This window comes from Solea solea, chromosome 21 (assembly GCF_958295425.1).
Source record: "Solea solea chromosome 21, fSolSol10.1, whole genome shotgun sequence".
NCBI lineage: Eukaryota > Metazoa > Chordata > Actinopteri > Pleuronectiformes > Soleidae > Solea > Solea solea.
The window spans coordinates 15,058,831-15,078,503 of NC_081154.1; the positions used below are offsets into that span (position 1 = coordinate 15,058,831).

Consider the following 19,673-nt stretch of genomic DNA (forward strand, 5'->3'; position numbering starts at 1 on the left):
TGTTTATGATTGAAAAAAAAAAGCTGCATATTTAACCCTGTGAAGTGGAGCATGCAATGTGGTTGTGTGTGTGTGTGCAGACGATCAAACGTGGGAATAAGTGGATTGATTCCAACTCAATTCGGAGTCCCTTTTGTTTCCCGTCGCCGTGTGACTTTTTTGACCCATTAGTGAACTGTTTCCCTCACCAGAGGGGAAGCGCTGGCGTGTTGGCAGTCGGCAGAGCGTACACTGATGGACGCTGCATCAGGGAGGGAGAGAGATAAATGGCATGGTGTTAAAGATGAGAAAAGCTCCTTTGGCTTTAGCTGTAGCCAGGTCACGTGATGAGAAAGAGGGGAAGAGGTCACGGTGGCCAAAGATCACAAACCTGAGTTCACACAAAGTAATGTATGTATTTAAAAGAATGAGGTCTGATAAAAAAAAATAGTATATTATTGTTATTATTATTATTTCTTATAATCTGAACAGCACAATTGTAATGTTGCAGCCACCTGACTGTGTGTGAAGCTGTTAACTTTATTATCGTCTGACAGCGTCTGTTCACTAGTGATGAGCTCTGAATGACTGGTGCAGAAATGAACACAACCTTACAACACAGAGTTATTGATGCTACAGCACAGTATCTGTCAACAACATCACCCTATTGTTATCTATAGGAGATATGGTGCATTATAATAATGAATGGTGGAAAGTGTTTAAGTGCATTTTTAACTATTGTAACTACGTTCATCTTGATAGTTTTACATTATGACACTCCACAGAGAAACTGTGCTTTGCTTTATGTATCTGATAACAAAAGTTACTTTGTTGCACTCAATAGAATACATTTGACACATTTCTATTACAATCAATGTAAGCATTTATGAGTTTAGCTTAAGTTACACTATTATTTGATGCTTTAAAGCTGCAGTAGGCAGTGTCACAAGAAAAGGTGTTGATTGTTTGAGTTTAATTTGCATGTTATTAACATTTTGGGAAATCTGCGCTCTGTCCCGAGCTGTCAATCTCTCCTGCTCTGAAATGCTCCGCCCACATCGACATGTTTTAGGTTTCCCCTTCGATTCTATTAAGAACTTTTTATTACAGAAGTATTTTTATGGAATTGTTGATCAATTGTGCAAAAAAAACTCTGCATACTGCAGCTTTAACGACATTTGGCTGCCGATAATCTCACTCATACTCATGCAGACTTTATATATGTGCATATGCAGTATCCGTTTGTGTTATCTCTCTCAGTCCCACTCCAACTGCCTCTTCTTTAATGTCCCCGAGAGCCTGTAAGTCTGTAGTCGCTGTCACAGGCCATTGTGCCGCACACAAAGAAGCTGAGTCCACTCCAGTTTTGTGTCCATTCATAAAAAGCAGTGGTGCATGAACCAGGCTCTCCCCGCAGTCCCAGGGAGCCCCCAGAGATCAGCCCTGCCCGAGTGATAGCAGAGACCTTGATCAAAAGCTAGACAAGACAGAGAGTAAAGGGTGGGCCGGGTGGGTGAATGAGTGGATGGATGGGTGAATGTGTGGGTGGGTGGTTGTCCACAGGGACACGTTTGGTTACAGTGAATAAGGACATTGGCTGGGAAGGTTTCTCTTTGCTTTCTTTGTTCCCTTTTTGGATTCAGAATATTGTGGCGTTTGTGCTACAAGGAGCTTAAAACTGTATCCAGCAGATGTTGCACATTGAAGCTTTAAATGAAAGCAATCTTACAGTGCTTTTAAAATGGTCGTCAAAAGCTAAGGACGACTCTGAAATCTGTCTCCTTTTCCTTGTCTTTCCCAGAGATGACGCTCGTGTCGTCCCAACCCAAACCGTGTCCCGCCTCGGACTCCTCCCCCACCGCCGACACCGGGAGCGAGGACCCGGAGCAGAGGATGCTGGAGAAGAGGTCAAAGGTGATCGAGGAGCTGCTGCAGACGGAGAAGGACTACATCAAAGACCTGCAGATGTGTGTCGAGGAAATCATCGAGCCACTGAGGAAGAAGCAGGTACGAGAGTGTCGCTTTTGAAGCCGAGAGAACTGCGAAATATTAACCTTGACTGATTAGTATATTCTAGGATTACATCCAGGGATTGAGATGAACACAGGTTTTATCCCCAAAATGATCAAATTTAGATTAAAACCAAAAAGAGTGAATATGGGGCAGTTATTTTCCACATAATGTGCCCATTCTTTAACTTCTGGGAGTGTAGTTGATATCTAGTTCCTGAGTATCGGTTGTAATTACTCCAGACATAACAATGATTTCTGTTTCCTCATGGTTTGAACGCTCATCATCATCATCATCATCATCATCATCATCATCATCTCTGTGCTCTTCCTGCAGGCGAAGAATGTGGACTTTGAGGGACTGTTTGGCAACATCGGCTCTGTGATCGACCTGTCACTGCGGCTCTCTGACGCGCTGCACGACACCGACTCCATCGGTGAGGAGGCGCTTTTTAAAAGATGCATGTTGCTCGTAGTGAGTGTTTTACCAGCAGTCCAGTCTACTGCAGAGCTACTGTAGTTTTATTGACATCAGAAACAGAGAGAAAGATGATTTGAAGTCATTGCTTGATGATTTTCTTTTGAAATCAGTGAAAAACAAAGCATTCACCATTCATTATTTTTCAAACTCTTCTAGTAAAAGAAAATCATTTCCCTGAAACTAACTGGATTTCTTACTTTGGTTACTGACTCAACTGTTTTGAATGCTCGGCTGAATCACCCTTTGTCTTTTCCTGCTCCGTGTCTCTGTCCTCTGTCCTCTCAGGACGTGTTTTTCTGGACTTTAAAGGCGAGCTGGAGGAGGTGTACAAGATCTACTGCCAGAACCACGACGACGCCATCTCTCTGCTGGAGAGCTACGAGAAAGACAAAAACATCCAGCATCACGTGCTGGAGTGTCTGGAGAGACTGAGGTGAGCCACTGAGAGTGATTTTAAATCACACGTGAGCGAGTTTGAGTTTGACCCTTGTTGAAAATGTAACTTTGCACCAAAGGTGTGCATGTGTATGTGTGTGTGTGCGTGTGTGTATAAGCATGAAAACAAAGCATGAGTAATACAAAGTAAAACACTGACTATCAGAGGCTGGTTAATCATTTATTATTTGAAGTGTTTGTGACAAAGCAAAAGAAAGTACAAGCACTTTATTATTATTATTATTATTATTATTATTATTATTATTATTATTATTATTGAAAGCTTTTCAAACTAGAACTCAGCACACTTTTGTTTAAATATTTATTTATGGTGACTAAATTAGGTACGTCACAATAATTATGGCCAAAAGTAATTGGCAACTCACGATTATGACGGGAACTTCAAAATAAAAGCTCCCCCTTGTGTGTCACGATAATGGAAATTCACCACGATCAACTTTATGCCATTTTAATGTGGCACCAGCAGAAAAGCACATTATCTGTGTTCCATTCATGCGTTTCAATTGATTATTTACACATGTGCTTTTCCACTGGTGTCAAGTCAAAGCCGTTTCTGTGGTAAAAGCACGACTGTGAGTGCTTTTTAGCTCGCTGTGCGTGAGTGAAGTATCCACTCCTGGTGTTGATTCTCCTTTTTTCTCCTATTTTGTTTTTAAACTCAGAGTTCAAAGCTGCTGTTGGCATGAAATTATTTTATGAGCAGACTTTGAACTTTAATGTGTGCAGTAAGTAATGAGTCAGAGGAAATCTGCACATGTAAGAACAACTTTTATTTCTATCCTGAGACACAGTTAAACTTGAACACACTGTAAACAGATAACATAATCATACTCCTGTCAACCTGGTCCTAATGTAATGTAATGTAATGTACTTTACTTCATTTCTATAAAAGCTCCCAGGTGACCAAAGTGCTTTACAAAATAAAAGCATTAAAAACACAACGGCAAAGACAAATTCATGAAACAAAATAACCAAAAAATAATAATTGTCACCACACTATTGGGCATTAAAAGCCATTCTGTGGTGAGTTAGGCTGTCCAAATGAATTGCCGTGTCCTAAGAACAGCTGCTCAACACTCTGTGTGTGTCGATGTCTGTGTCTCTGTCACTCTCAGTCATGTAGAGCAGTTGGAGAATGTGCCCTGCCTGGTTTCACCTGCAGTTTCACCATCAGTGACTCAGACACTGATGCGTGTCTGTTAAATATATATATATATACAGTCATAGTTTGAAGATAAACACAGGTCGCTTCGACCGGAAGTTCTCAAAAAGAACAAGGACACGAAAACAAAATCTACATAAACAAAAAGGACACTGTGCACAATGTACAGCTCAGCGTGTGTTCTCTGATAATCCCGCCGTTTGTCGCCGCAACTTGACGCTTTCTTTTGTAAATACAGCCTAAAGTTAAGTGTGCAGCCTCACCAGGGCCATAAAGTGTGTCCTGTAAAGTGTGTGTGTGTGTGTGTGTGTGTGTGTGTGTGTGTGTGTGTGTGTGCGTGCGTGTTGCAAACCTATTCAGCGTTGAAAAGGTCATGTGCGCTGCCCGCCACTTTCTAGAACCAACACATTTTACTGCAACACTGGGCGACAGTCCAGGTTCTAAGAGAGAATTCCCAAAACAAAACCCTTAACAACCACAGAAACAGCTGCCGTTATGGTTGTATTCATGGAGCAAAGTCCCAGTGAAATCCAGTATTTGATTTCTGGGGAAACATGTTTATTTTTATGTACATATATATATATATACAGTTGAGTTTAATATTTGATGAAAGGTGTAAGGCTCATAAATCCTGTCTGTGTTATCTTTCTGTCCCTTTCCATTCTTCTCCTCACCAGGGCCATTTATCGAGAGTGGTAAGTCTCCATAACGAGCGTCGTCGTGATTTTCCGGCGTGAGAATCATCCTGACTGCATGGTTTTTTCTTACTAACTCCCGGGAATGAGATCTCTCTCCTTCGTTGTCCTCTCCTTCTCTATCTCTCTCTGAGTTTTAAAGACCGATCTATAACGGGTCATTTGATTTTTTTCCCCTGCCTTGATTGACATGGACTTCTATTATTAATAACGCTGTCGTTTGTGCATGTGCATGTGCGTATTGTTGTGAAGAGACATCATTTGACATCCCGCTTGTTGGGCTTGGGAAAAGCTTTTTAATGCCATCTGCTGGACTAAAATGGCAACAGCAGTTTAGAGCCACAGGTGTCGTCAGAATTCTTTGACAAAACATTATTTTCTTTGTTTTTATGACATGATTTTTTTGTTTTCTGTGACTGTAAACTGTTAAGATTTTAATGCTTTCTATACAAGGGATACATATATTGCCTTTGTCTACTTAATTACATCTATGTTTTGACATCATTTACTTTTACAAGTCAAAACCAAAGAATTATTTGGTATCATTGTGTTTTAATGCAATTTAAAACAAGTTTACTTTGGCTCTAAACAACCCAATCCCTCAGGTTAGGAGCCGTTTGTTCTCTCGATGGCATTATAACTCAGCAAAAATCAATATCGTACTTTCCCTTGTACCGTGTTTGTCATCATCAGCATATAAATTGTGCATATGTGATGAATCATTGGATCATATTCAATCCACATGATGCAAACCGACGTGTGACGTGAACATGGGAAGAAACATTTCGTTTAAACGTGTCCGGTCTTATCGTATACACGTACAGAAATAGTCTCCGTCATCTCCGACTCTCTCTGTTCAGGGGTAAAACAAATTACATCAACCTCGGCTCTTTCCTCATCAAGCCCGTGCAGAGGGTCATGCGTTACCCGCTGCTGCTGATGGAGCTGCTGGGGGCCACGCCGGAGAGCCACCACGACCGGCCCCAGCTGACTAAGGCCCTGCTGGACGTGAAGAATATCAACGTGAACATCAACGAGTACAAGCGCAGGAAGGACCTCGGTAAAAATCCACCTCTACCTCAGTTTTTGCGGACAAAATGTGTGACCCGGCACGTCATGGTTTAAATGGAACTGTGGGGATTGTGTGGTTTACAAAAATGAAATTGGAAATGTTTTTTTCAGATATCATAGCTTTAAAAATGTATGGATATTATTCCCTGAGCTTTTGTGAATTCACTTAAATCAGTTGTTCCTTTTTGATACCTCTTTTGAGCCATGTTCTCATTGAGTGTAAACATGTCTGTGTCAAGCTGGTTTTAGAGGCAGGGGACCAGCAGGGGATGTGCTTAATACCCCCATTACCTTCATTAACTCCACAAAGCCTGTCAAGTGTCAGGTGTTTGCTTGTGCCCTCTCGTCTCAACTGTTCCCTCTGCTGTCCACAGTGGTGAAGTACAGGAAAGGGGACGAGGACACGTTCATTGACAAGATCTCAAAGCTGAGCATGCACTCCATTATCAAAAAATCCAACCGTGTCAGCAGCCACCTCAAGCACCTCACGGGAATTGCACCCCAGGTACGACCCTACTGCGAATTCTAAAGTTCACATTCGGTGGAGGGAAGACTGCGTGAATGAAAACACACGTCTGCTTTAACCTCTTGTTCCAGATCAAAGATGAAGTGTTTGATGACACTGAGAAGAAGTTCAGGCTGCAGGAGAGGCTCATCAAGTCTTTTATCAGGGACATCTCCTTGTACCTGCAACACATCAGGGTAAGCGCTGATTGCCATAATCATAATTATCTTTATTTAAAGTACTGTCTCGGTATTGTTAGAAATATGCTGCACGGTTTGTTAAGATATCCCATATTTCCGTTTTGTGTTTGCAGGAGTCGGCATCCGTAAAAGTCTTGGCAGCCATCAGTTTCTGCGACATCTACACAGAGCGCAGCGTGCTGGACCCCGAGCTCTTCCACAGAGCTCACCGCTGCATCAGCGAAGAACAGTTCACACGATTTGTAAGTAACCCGCTCAAGCCTCGCCGAGGCGCTGTAAAATTAATAATAATTGTACTGGGAATGACTTCTGATCACATTCTCCTCTCACATCGCCTGAGTAGAAGGAGCGCACAGAGACTTTAGTCATCAACCCGCTCAACCAGCTGCTCCTCATGTTCGCCGGGCCACACAAGCTCATCCAGAAGCGCTTCGACAAGCTGCTGGACTACGACAACTGCAAGGAGCGAGCCGATCGCCTCAAGGACCGCCGCATCCAGGAGGAGCTGCAGGTGGCGCGCAACAACTACGAGGCGCTCAACGCCCAACTCCTCGACGAGCTCCCCAAGTTCCACAGCGGAGCGGAGGAGCTGTTCACGTGCTGCGTGAGGGATTTCGCTCAGGCTCAGAAGGACTTCATGCAGACGACGCTGAGAGAGCTGAAGCCTATCCTGCACATGGTGAGTGTTTATGGGTGTTATCAAAGCCTATTTTCTGATTTCCAAAGTCCGCTATTAACGCCGAATTTTTTTCTTCAGTTTTCTAGCAAAGTTGGCAGGGAGGGCAACCTCATCGCACAGTTCCAAAAGGAGTATGGACGAGTTCTCCAACTTCTGCAGAGCTTCAGCTTCTGCCCGGAGAACCTGCCTCCGGCCACCACCACCACCTCGAAGAAGCCCTTCGAGAAGAAGACTCTGGAGAAGCAGACCTCTAAAAAGCAACTGCAGGGACCTGTGAGCTGGACTTCTTTTATTTCTTATAAAATTACTTTTTATTTTTAACTTTACACAGTATGTAGAGTAAGACATTTTTACGCTGACATGATCTAAGCAAGACTCTTGTCTCTGTCACTTTCAGCCAATCATCAAGCAGACCGAGGAGCACCGTGCGGGACTTCTGGTTCGCTTCGGCCCTGACAGACTCTTCCAGGCTGACAGGAACTTCAATGCTGCCCAGGATCTGGATGTCTTTATACAGGAAGGAGACCTTGTGGGTGTGATTAAGCAGCAGGATCCCATGGGCAGCAACAACCGCTGGCTAATTGATAATGGAGGTAGTTTATTTAAAAGTCAACCTATTTTTTTTTTGCACTGTATGGGCCACACTAGCTTTAGTATATCTGTATATTGTTACATATTTATGTGCATATCACTCTCATGTATGTGACATGATGTTTTGTTTAGGTCTTTCTTTTCTCTTGGTCTATTTCCATAATATGGAAATTTTCTTGAAAATATGATTTGAAATGTTGCTGCTTAGAGACAGATGGTCAAACATGGCAGACATTGTAATGTCCTTGGTGGTGGAGGTAGCTATGGTAACAACTGTGCATCATGGACAGAGTCATGAGTCTCTGACAAAAAAACAAGTCTCTTGGGTTCAGGTTATTATTATTATTTTTATTGTCGTGTTATAGTATTGGAAAAGTACGAACTCATGTTAATGGATCTTCAGCTTTTTATTTGAAATAGTTCAGAAATCAAACAGTTTATTATCAAATTATTCCAAGGAAAACACATTAGGCTCCAAACGCCTCATCCTCAGCTAAGGAAAAGTTTTATAAAAGGTAAAATGGTGCAGTAATAAATTCCTTTGTTCCTTTTGTTTTTCTTTTGTTTTGCAGTCACCAAGGGTTTCGTGTACAGCTCCTTCCTCAAACCTTACAACCCGCGCCGGAGCCAGTCGGACTTGTCCATCGAGAGCCAGTCGTCCAATGAGTCGGGCTACGGTGGCTCCTCCCCCGTTTTCTCCCGCCAGAACAGCAACAGCACGCTGACCTTCAACCAGGAAACGGCCACGGTCAGCTTTTCTTCGTCGTCACACACCCAGAGTCACTCGCCTCCTCACCCGTCGCTGGACTCCGCCTCCCCTCGTAAAAGTCACCACAGAGACTTGCCCAACCCCGACTCTGTCAGTCAAAGCAACTCCATAACCTCGTCGCCCCGAAACGTCTCGAACCGAAAGGAGCTCTCGGAGCAAACACAGCGACACTCCCCCAGTCAGAGAGACGCGGATCATTTGTACCAACACTCAGGAAACCACAGAGACTCGTACGATACAAGTTACACGAGCTCCAGCAGCCACCGCGAGACGTCGGACCTCTCGGAGACGGACTCGTCCTCTTCGCACAGAAACAATCACACGAAGCAGCGCCATGGACACGCGGACAAATCCTACGGTTCATACCAGCGCAGAAATGGAGACAATGGCGGCCAAAAGAGATCGGCTTACGCCAGAGACGAGTACATCGAACCGGAGCCAGAACCCGAACCAGAGCAGGAAAGTGAGGTGGACGGTCATCAGGTGAGATTTAGTGAGAGAGAGAGAGTTTGAGCATCTGTCTTTTGTGGCCTTCACTGCTCTTATCAGTAAGTAACCAAAGCAAAGATTACAAAGTCCAGTTTATCTCATGGTGTGACAGTAGTTAAAGCTTCTTCTGCTGCCACCAAGCAGAAAAATGAGTGATAAAGTGTTAAATTCTGAACCTATAAAAATGTTTAAATTCTGGCTGATGTGTTTTAATTTTTATCCCAGACACAGAAATTGTCATTAAAAAAACCCACTTTTTAATAACTTAATGTTTAATATTTTTTCTTCTCTTTTTTAGATTTACTATGCCATCTATTCATTCAGCGCCCGCTGTGCCAATGAACTGAGCATCTCGGCCAATCAGCGGCTGCGGATACTGGAGTTCCAGGACTTGAACGGCAACAGCGACTGGTGGCTCGGCGAGGTGGAAGGCCAGCGAGGCTACGTGCCTTCCAACTACATCCGCAAATCGGAATACACATGAACAAGATTACGATCCTGTACCTCTGACAGCACTTGGACTTGAAGAAGGCTCACTCCGCTGCGAGCAGACGGAACAAACCGCAACGAACAAGCCTTTTAGTGTTTTTTGCAGTGACTCATTTTTGATTTGTTGTCATGGAGTTTGATGATGAGAGAGAGACTGACCTGCTGCTCCTGAACGTTAGCATTATACACCTGTATTTATAAACTTTTTTTTATATTCTGGAAACTGCAGCCAAAGGTTTGTTGTTTCCGTTGAAAAAACCTGTGAATTGCACCAGATAGTTGTTGCCACGTTGTCTTTATGCTCATTTTAAGGTTGGCAAGTTGGGAGATTGCAATGGAAATGTGAAGGTTTTTGGGGCTCAGACAGAAACATAACGCAAAAATATGCACAACGCGGCGTCAGCGCTGTGTTTTCTTGCAATGACGTGTGAATATTTGATGCATTTACATCCAAGCCGATGCACTTAAAGATGATTAGTCACTGGATGCCAGTTTTTAAAGTGTCTGTGGAGCCACCGACTACAATTCAGAGTGTTTTCATGAAATCAATTTTGACTCTTTGGATGAAGACTGGGGACAAAGTTGAATGGCATATGAAATACTGTTTACAAGTGCTCACTGTGTTCCCCCTTGGACCATTTTTTCTCTTAAATCTCTTTTTCCACTAGGTTGACACGGTGTAAACAGGCGATGACCCTTTGATCTGTAAGAGGAGGTGAACGATCTGTACTAGGATTTCACCTCACGCTCCCCATGTACATTATATATAGTGCTGAACAGTGAAAATACCATATTGCACCCACTGTAAAGTGATCACTGTTTGAATTAAAAAATCTAAAACATCTCATTTTTTTGTGCATATTTGTGCCGATTTTGTCTGGGCCAATTAATGAGTTTTTTGGTTACTTGATTAAACAGGTTGAGTAATTTCTAGTTTCCGCTTCATCTATATGTTCTGCTATTGTGGGAAAATCAACGACAAGGGTTATTGTGAAAAAAACGTCCCATATATGATCCTTTATTTGGAATCACAGTCACTTTGAGAAGGGAATATTCATTAAAACACACATATTGTCTCCACGTAGACAGTGGCAGAATATCAAGTGTTTGCTTTAAAAGATTATCTCCCACATATTGAGAAACAGGTCACTCACTAATGTTTACAAAAAACAGCTGAGTAGACAGATATTTTTTTAGGAGGATGACCTTTACACAAGTATTTTTTAAATGCATGATCTCTGACAACAGTGTGAACTTATATTAGTTTGTTTTTTGAAATAAGTTTTAGAATGTTTATGGTTAATAAGAGCTTTACTTTTGACATTCTCACTAGAAATAAAAAGGTAAAAAAAAAATAATCAATGAATGACATTTATGCAACTGTTGTCAGATCAATGGGAGATATCAATGATTACCAGGAGGGAGGGTCTCAGGGTTCCTGTGAGGGATTATTTAGGACCGTTTCAGCAAAACCACAATATTCTGGTCCCATCATGAAGTCAGTCTGCTTCATAGCTTTACTCTCACACCTGTGTGCACTCACTGCCTTCGGACAGGTAAGTGGTATTTGTGAATGTCGTGGCCGTGATACAAGACTCAAGTCAGAATAATAAATAACTGGTAAATATTTGGTTTAATTACAGAGCTTCTCAAATGACAACGGTAAAGACCTCTTTCACTCAGATTTGTTTTTACTGCAAATGTAAACTGTTGTTATCCTGACACATTAAATGGCTCTTATCTTCCTCACAGCTTATGACTATTATTATTATTATGAGTATGTCACTGGAAGCCCTGCAGAGGACACGGATTTGAATGACTGGTTGTATGATCTCCTGGATTTCACAGGTAAATGTCTCTGTCAGTGAGCAGTGGATTGAAAGGAGGCTGTTTTAACTCCGATAGATTATTTGATAGTTCAGATTTTTGATGTGTGGTTGTAAGAGGTGTTGACACATGCTCAGTGCGCCCCCTGTGCCTAGAACAAGCTTTAGGCACGTGGTCAAATGGAGAAATAAAGCCACAAGTAACCCAATAGCATTAATATCCAACAGTTCTTTAAACTGTTGGCTTTTCTTCATAATAATTACAAAGTCATATAGCATTGTACAGCCTTTATTCTGAAAATTCTGTGGACATTTTTGTACAGTTTACATTAGAATAAAAAACAAACTGTTTCGCCTGATGAAGATGTGGCAGGACCAAGGGGAGGAGACCAGCGACAACACCACCTGGGGGAATTTCGCCCCCAGGAATTATAGAATAATGTATCGAAAAGGGCAACACAGGTTTGTTGACACACAGGACAGAGAGCGGGTTCTATGTTACAAAATATAATTTATTTTATTTAACAACATATAACGTTTTCCTCACACAATAAAAACAATGCTTCCAAAATTGATGTAGTTGGTTAAGGCTTAGCTGACTGAAACAGATACTGCCGTTTTGGTTCTAATCTATTAATACACAAAACGACAAATGAGGCTCACTACCTGCAAGAAAACAAACATGCAGAAGAAATAATTTCAAAACCAATGAGGGAAGAAAAAAAAAGAAAAAGAAAACTGAACAACATAAGAACCACGTCTCTGTCCTTTAACTGTGTGTCGATCCTGCCGACAAAGACATGATGTTTTGGCCCTGTACTCAATTGCTTAGAGAAATATTGTCCCTATATAGGACAAATTGACTTTATAAACATTGACATAGTTGCTGAACAAAGTGAATCTAAAGAGAAAGAGCAGGCTAGATACTACATTTCCTTTTGAATACAGTTTTACTCCACACCACTCCATTTCAGATACTGTTCTTTATTTTATTGTATTTCAATCCCACATAAATAAATGTATTCATTCATTAAACTCCAGTTTGAAGCCACCTATTTGATATTACCAGCTGTCAATCACACTGGTGTCCACTGAAATGTGCCATGTGGGAACATAATTTACAAAAAATGTGTTCCCATTCTTCAATAGGAAGACCTTAAACTACTAGTGATGAGACCCTTCACCCCTCAGGAAAAAGTTTGCCGCTAATGTTGTAGATCAGTTCCATGGTGTCTTATTTTTGAGTTTAAAGTGAACACTGAACTGTCCCTTTACGAACATCTTCCAGTACAATCTGCATCTCATTGATCAGTCCGGATCTAAGTGAGCACAATCTATCCGTGCTGACCAGATCCTGTCTCCATGTAGATCCGTGCACCTCAAATCCGTGTTTGAACGGCGGCAGCTGTGCTAGCGATGCCAGTGGGGGCTTCACGTGTTGGTGCCCTGATCCTTACACAGGGAAGTGGTGTCAGAAAGGTAGGTCAGTCCACCTGTGCTCACCTATGTGGTTAAAACTGATTTGTTTGAACCATGTGACTCCAATCACTAAGCAAAAAGCATACACTGATACAAAAAGCAAACACACCAAAATCACTAAGAGGGCAGAGGTCAAAAAGCACAAGGCTCACACACTGGAGGCTGAAACAACACAGAGACAGAACTGATGAGGGAAGACTTTATACTGCAGGTGTGGCTAATTGAACACAGGTGGGCGTAATGAGGGCGGGGCATGCAATCAAACAGTTGGGTGTGGAAACATGACAGGAAGTGAGTAGAACTGCAATGAGAGAAGAAGATTTCAAAAATAAAAAAGGAAACGGCACAGAGTGAACAGATGTTACAGCCATAGGAGTCAAACTATCTCAACAGAGAACTATAAACTATAATCCATCCACCACCACAAACTGACAGGACAGTGTTTCATTTCATGGAAAATGGAAGCACAATCAAGTGTTGCCTTCATGTTTGTTCTGAGTGTATGATGGGAAAGGAAAATGAAATTAACTTGTCTTCTCTTTAATTCATTTCCTTAATTTGTTAAGTGCATATGAATATGGTAACAGAAGCCATACGGGTTTAACCCTTTACAGGGCACACACTTGGAAATTAGACAAAATGTGTTATTTTCCTGTAGAAAATCAAGGTCCATGAAGGTACCATATCTGGTTCCTGTGGTAAAAAAAATAAATCCAATGAATATATAAGAAAACCGCAAATAAAGTGAAAGGAACATTATTTTATTTTAGTTCTCGTCCTGGTCCTCGGTCCTGGTCCTCGGAGACCCCTGTCCTGCATGCTTTAGGTATGCTCCAACACATCTGGTTTTCTGAGTTTCTGAGATATTACCGTAGATGCAGGAGAAGACTTTTTGCTTTTTTTACTTTTTGCCTTTCGGAAATGTTTCGGATGTCTGCGGAAGTTACCAAATATAGTTCTTTGCCTGGTAAAGGGTTTAAAGACGTAATGTAAAGAAAAGGAAGTTCACATTGATCTATTTTAGTTTATCAAGGTGTAATATTCATGTTACTGATCATTCCTAAGCCTTTCTTTAAATTGTCCAAATTCAAATTCAGTCATTCATTCATTAAAAATGAAATGAATGTCTTTTTCTTCTCAGTGAAAGACGTTTGCAAGAATGTGAAATGTGGCAACGGAGACTGTCTCCTCACGTCGACTGCTCCGTTCTACCAGTGCAAGTGCAGAGCTCCATTCAAACCTCCCGACTGCAAGAGAGGTCTGCAATCTTTCAAATCTGATTGAATTTCCAGAGAAAGATTTGGTCGGGCGACACTGATGTTCTCGCCCGTGTTCACAGCCGCCCCCTGCAGGTCCAATCCCTGTCAGAATGGAGGCAGTTGCACGGTGGGCCCCAAACGTTCCACCTTCCAGTGCTCCTGTCCTGTTGGGTACAGTGGGAAATTCTGTGACGTGGGTAAATATAACCCTCTCATGAATAGAACTTCAACAAAACACTTCACTCATCTATGAACCCAGCTTTTACTACAGAGCCAATTAAAAAAATCTGTGGTCCACTGTGATTCTAGGGCCAAACGACTGCTACCAAGGTGATGGAGAGTTTTACCGCGGCATGGTGAGTGAGACTGCTGAAGGGGAGACGTGTCTGGACTGGGATTCCTTTTTCATCGCACAGAAAGGGGACAATCCCTTCATTGCGTTTGCAGGCTATGACGGAATAGGACAGCACAATTACTGCAGGTGAGCGGTCATCTTGTGCAAAAGCTGGCTATGTTTGCTGATGACATAACCATGTGACTCATTTTGGGGAAGCTCTTTGCAATACGCTTCCGTAGCTGCAAAGCTCCAGGAGGATCATGTAGCCCACTATGGTGCCAACAGTTTCAAGAAAAGTCACTTGCGCCCCCTTGAGAATCCAGTATTTTTAACAATCTCCTGATTGTTTCCTGTGTCTCGACATAGCCAGCCTGTCAGGTGCATCGTTTTATATGCATGAAGCATGCTGTATTTACTCAGATGATCTTTTAGAAACATCACAATCTCCAGCAGATACTAGTGTTCTTTTTCGCCTGCGCAACGTCGACAAACTCATAACAGTTCCATCAATATGACTTGAAGACAGGGGAATCTCCCAATGTCTCAAACCCAGAGCAAAGTCACTCTGGATTAAACTAAACAACTGGGACATCTTAGCTTTCAAAATTCAGCGATCAAGACGGGGAAGATTCTCCACTTCTAACTCATTCACTCAGAAAAACTGATCCACTTTTGCTTATTTTTTCTTGTTGTTGTTATTATTCTGCTTCTGTTTGGTGTTTGTGAACAGAAATGATGTAACATCTAAAAATGGGCAATACTATCAGACCACAGGGAGAGCTCTAGCATTCTAGCCTCCAAACTCAAGCAGTAGCGTTTCATTCGAGATCCAAACACCGTTACATTGAGAAACACAGAGCGTCCTGTGGAGCTGGATGGCATTATTTTAACTAATTTGACAATGGTTTAAATGTGACAGATATTTGTTTATATTTCATGTTACGCACTACAGTTTTATTAATGTTGAGAATAAAAATAGCACATGCCAAGTTTGTGCATTGTTTGGATTAGAAAGGAACAAGTAACGCACTGGTACTCAGTGAAAATGGCACTGGTATGTTGGTGTGATATGTTAGACATACACATGACAGGCATTTACACAAATGAAGTTAAAAAAAAAAACCCCACTAAACTCCATTTGAATTGAAAAGGAAACAGAATAACACAGTGAACACAACGTGCTGATTCTCTGGAGCGACCTGCATATGTAACCTGTGGGCAGGGTAATTAGCCTCAGCTGTGGGAGAACACAGGTGCCTCCAATAACACCTAATTAACCCAGAAACCTGTGACCCAGATTCATACGACCTCTCCAGCCCTTCACTGAATGACTCTCTTTTCTTGGCTTTATTTGGACAGATATTATTAAGGGAAATTACATTTCCTTTCCTTCACCTTTATCCTTTTATCTGTGTTTTAAAAGAAAGCAATAAACTTAAAACAAGGGGGAAAAAAACAACAAAACATTAAAGTTTAATCAGGAGCATAGATGAGGGTCCAGGGCTTGTGACAATCTTTTCACAATTTGTGATTGTTATAGAAAAAGCTAAACATAAATAAACCAGAAATAAATAAGTGAAAATGTTATTGTATGGAGCTTTTTGATTGATCCTTGAATACATTTATTGTATTGAAGTATTTCTGTATTGAAGGAATCCCGATGGTGATGATAAACCTTGGTGCTACATTAACAAAAAAGGCAAACTGGAGTGGGACTTCTGTAAAGTCAGGAAATGTACAGCAGGTGAACACACACACACACACACATATACATGCTAGCAGGGGACTGTCGTTCTTCACTCACTAACAGGGGACTTGGGTTTCTGGTCATTTTTAAATAAAAACAACAGCATAGAACATTTACTTTAAAGGTCTTTTACCATATTATTACTTCAAATGTGCTTTTAAATTTTTTTTTGACAAAAAAATTGCATCCTTGAGCGCGCTCTACCTAACAACCAGGGGACCTCCCAATAGTGAAACTGTCTGCGGCCATTCTCACCTAATGAGTGTCTGTTTACTGCATTCATAGTGAGGACTTTAACCCTAACCCTATTGACATAACCTAACCTTAACTATCACCACTAAATGCCAAACCCTAATCCTAACCTTAAAACCAAGTCTTAACCCTCAAAAAAACAGAATGTAAGGACCAGATCAAATATTCCTCACTTCCTATGGACACAAATACCCATACAACAACACACAGACACACACTTTCCAGGGCTCGTATTTGATGGTTTACATTTTTGTCTCGCAGCTCCCGCTACGCCACCAACCGTGCCTGAAACAAAACCGACTGCAGTCACCCCAGTCACGCAGTTCTCTAAGTGTGGGAGGCCACAGCCTGGCCGCTCATCCCGAATCATCGGAGGGAAGAAGTCTCTTCCCGGGGCTCACCCTTGGCAGGTTTCCCTGCAGACCAGAACCCTGGGCTCCTCTGGACCCTTCAGCCACATCTGTGGCGGCATCCTCCTGGGGTCCTGCTGGGTTCTCACTGCTGCTCACTGCATGTAAAAGCTGTCATTTATTTTCATGCATATGAGCGGCGTTCAGCGTCAGCCTCTTAAATCAACACCTTTGTGGGACTGTTTGTTTGTTTGCCCAGTGAGAGTGGAATGGAAATGCAGGTGGTGCTGGGAGGAGTGGACATAGAGAAGCACGAGGAGTATGATCAGGTCATTCCCGTGGTGAGGGCCATTGTGCACGAGAATTACAAGCGAAGCCCCTTTGCTCTTCATAATGACGTTGGTAAGCCGCTGTTTGTGTGTAATGACACACATACAAATGGATTGAGTTTTGACCCTGAAGTGTGTGCATATCCCCGGTTTGTGCCTCTCGTGTGCAGCCATGCTTCAGCTGCAAGTCACGCAGTCGCCGTACTGTGCCAAAGAAACCCGCTTTGTGAAGGCGGCCTGTCTGCCGAGCCAACCGTTCAGCAGTGGGACAGAGTGTGTGATATCAGGATGGGGCGTGACTGAAACACGTGAGTATATCATCTTATACTGTGGACTGCTGCATGGGAGCACTCTCTTTGTCTCGCTTGGTTGTTTTAGCAAAGGTTTCACGATCATTTTTCAGTCCCTTTTATTAAGTTATAACCAAACAAAATGGCCTCTACAGTCAGTATTTCCTGTGACCTCCTTTGGCACTAACCCATCTTGAAAAGAAATGGCTTTACAACATGTTTAGTATCCATTTTTTTGATAGTGGCCTTGCTGATGCATATTCATGATTTTATATTCGTCAAATAAGACCAACGTTCAGTTACATCACCATGAATTAAGCCCATACAGCGTGTCTTGAGTAAACCTGGCATAAAAAGGCTTTTTCATAATTAGTAAATACAAGTGTTACTAATGACATTCATTAGATCTGCTCAAAGAGCCTGAGAAATATTGATATATGGTCACTATCGCTTTGCAAACCCAACAGTGGCACTGTGGGTCATGTCAGCAACGGCGATATTTTAAGTATTACATAGGTAATAAGATGTTTATAGGAGCAGTTTGGGAGTACACTGTAAACATCCATCTATCCATTTATCCTCACTGTCGTAAAAACGTTCCCTTCCCCCTCCTCTCCTGTCCTTGTGCGATTGTTTTTAACGGAGATGGCGAACACAAGCCGTGGAGCCATGAACATGCCCGTCGGCATCTGTTTTCCATGCTTCTGTGTTTTTCAATTCTCGCTATTTGAAAAGAAGCCAGTCCAACGTTTACCGGTGTGGCTCAGACAGTCGTTTCCTCTTCCTCCAACAGCGGTTTGTCTTTGTTTTACTTTGTCTCTTTTTGGTAGACTTTGCCATGATGAATGTCTGAAGTAACGCTTCCTTGATCTTATAGCCGGTACCTGGCTACTTTTTGAACTCCTGATTCTGAGGACTCTAGTGCAGTACTGTAGCCAAAGCTGAGATAACCTGTTACACTAATAGTAACTGTATAATAACTGGACAACTGGAGCCCTGTGATTGGTCAACTTCTCCCATCATAGGCTGGATTTCCCCAAGGCTGTAAACGAAGCCAAGAGGCACACAAGTTTAGTTCTCGGAGATCATTTCATTTACATAATCCCAGAAGATAATCATGGAAATTACTGATCAATAAAGCCACAAATATTGAGGCTACCCCAGCTTTATAAGCACTCTCTCGCTCTCTCTCTCTCTCTATCTTTTGCAGAAAAGTATGGTACTAAGCATTTGCTGGACACTCGTGTCCTCCTGATCTCTCAGGAGAAATGCAAGGCTCCTCACGTGTATGGAAACTTGCTGGATGACAGCATGTTCTGTGCAGGCAACATGCAGGGAGGTGTCGACTCCTGTCAGGTCGGTGCACACGTTTAAAAACACGGTTAAAAACATGGTTGTTGCTTCACCAGTACAGATTAGTACAAGTTCCTGTCTGTCCCTGCAGGGCGACTCTGGTGGTCCTCTGGTGTGTGAGAGAAACGGGACGCACCACATCGTTGGTGTGGTGAGCTGGGGCGATGGCTGCGGCAAGAAGTACAAGCCCGGTGTCTACGCCAATGTTGGAAAATTTACTGACTGGATTGCCCGTTACTTACGCTAATCATGAAATGGATGAGAATTACATGCAATTGTCTTTATATATATAAAAAAACATATAGGCTTATCACCTGTCTGTAAAACCCTGGTTCCATGAAACTGACTTGGAGCTGTCAGAGTGTCAGGGTTGTGGCCATATTGTGGTTTTAATTCATTTCTAGGCAATAAACACTAATGAAGAAAAAGAAACAATAACATATTAATTATGTAGCCCTGTATTCTTAAAGACGTTGGTGATTTTCTGAGTGTGAGAGGCAACGAGGGTTTGAAATCTCTTCTTCTTCCACAAAGTTCCAACAGGCTACACTAGGTGCAATGCTGCCCTCTACAGTTCAAAGTTCCCAATCACAACTTTGAAGTCCGTATAGTCCAAAGTTCCTCAGTAATGTTTTACTACATTGGTTGGAAGACTCCTGCCTTTGATTTGGCAAGTGTTGCAGACAGACGGGGACCACAGACAGACAGACAGACAGACAGACAATCCTCAATCCTCTTTAGCCCTTTTACAAATCTGTTTTCTGAGTCTTTAGCCTCTCTGTGATGATTCACTCACAAACACACACACACGCACACACTGCTTACACAGCGGGGGTTCAGTGTCTGGTCCAAAGACACTTCAGCATGTCGACATGT

The 19,673-nt window shown here is 42.2% G+C and overlaps 2 protein-coding genes across 4 annotated transcripts in view; both read left to right on the forward strand.

Annotated features, from left to right (window-relative positions):
- Positions 1 to 10,422, forward strand: part of dnmbp (dynamin binding protein) — a 55,273-nt gene extending 44,851 nt beyond the window's left edge. For 2 of the 3 annotated variants that reach the window (XM_058620943.1, XM_058620945.1), the window contains 13 exons: positions 1,781 to 1,986; positions 2,326 to 2,425; positions 2,755 to 2,902; positions 4,765 to 4,782; positions 5,643 to 5,842; positions 6,228 to 6,358; positions 6,451 to 6,555; positions 6,672 to 6,800; positions 6,902 to 7,237; positions 7,316 to 7,510; positions 7,635 to 7,830; positions 8,401 to 9,080; positions 9,385 to 10,422. In XM_058620943.1, coding sequence (XP_058476926.1) covers positions 1,781 to 1,986; positions 2,326 to 2,425; positions 2,755 to 2,902; positions 4,765 to 4,782; positions 5,643 to 5,842; positions 6,228 to 6,358; positions 6,451 to 6,555; positions 6,672 to 6,800; positions 6,902 to 7,237; positions 7,316 to 7,510; positions 7,635 to 7,830; positions 8,401 to 9,080; positions 9,385 to 9,570 — 2,630 coding nt within the window. In that variant the 3' untranslated portion in view covers positions 9,571 to 10,422. The remainder of the gene's footprint in view (positions 1 to 1,780; positions 1,987 to 2,325; positions 2,426 to 2,754; positions 2,903 to 4,764; positions 4,783 to 5,642; positions 5,843 to 6,227; positions 6,359 to 6,450; positions 6,556 to 6,671; positions 6,801 to 6,901; positions 7,238 to 7,315; positions 7,511 to 7,634; positions 7,831 to 8,400; positions 9,081 to 9,384) is intronic. The other variant, XM_058620944.1, reaches the window with a different exon arrangement.
- A 617-nt stretch (positions 10,423 to 11,039) lies between these two features.
- Positions 11,040 to 19,243, forward strand: habp2 (hyaluronan binding protein 2). The gene is made up of 13 exons (XM_058620946.1): positions 11,040 to 11,131; positions 11,219 to 11,237; positions 11,328 to 11,423; positions 12,770 to 12,880; positions 14,022 to 14,138; positions 14,220 to 14,336; positions 14,449 to 14,620; positions 16,129 to 16,220; positions 16,737 to 16,989; positions 17,085 to 17,227; positions 17,325 to 17,462; positions 18,655 to 18,800; positions 18,889 to 19,243. Exons 1-13 carry the CDS (start codon positions 11,069 to 11,071, stop codon positions 19,042 to 19,044), a joined length of 1,623 nt encoding a protein of 540 aa, XP_058476929.1. The 5' UTR covers positions 11,040 to 11,068; the 3' UTR covers positions 19,045 to 19,243.
- Positions 19,244 to 19,673: the final 430 nt, after the last annotated feature.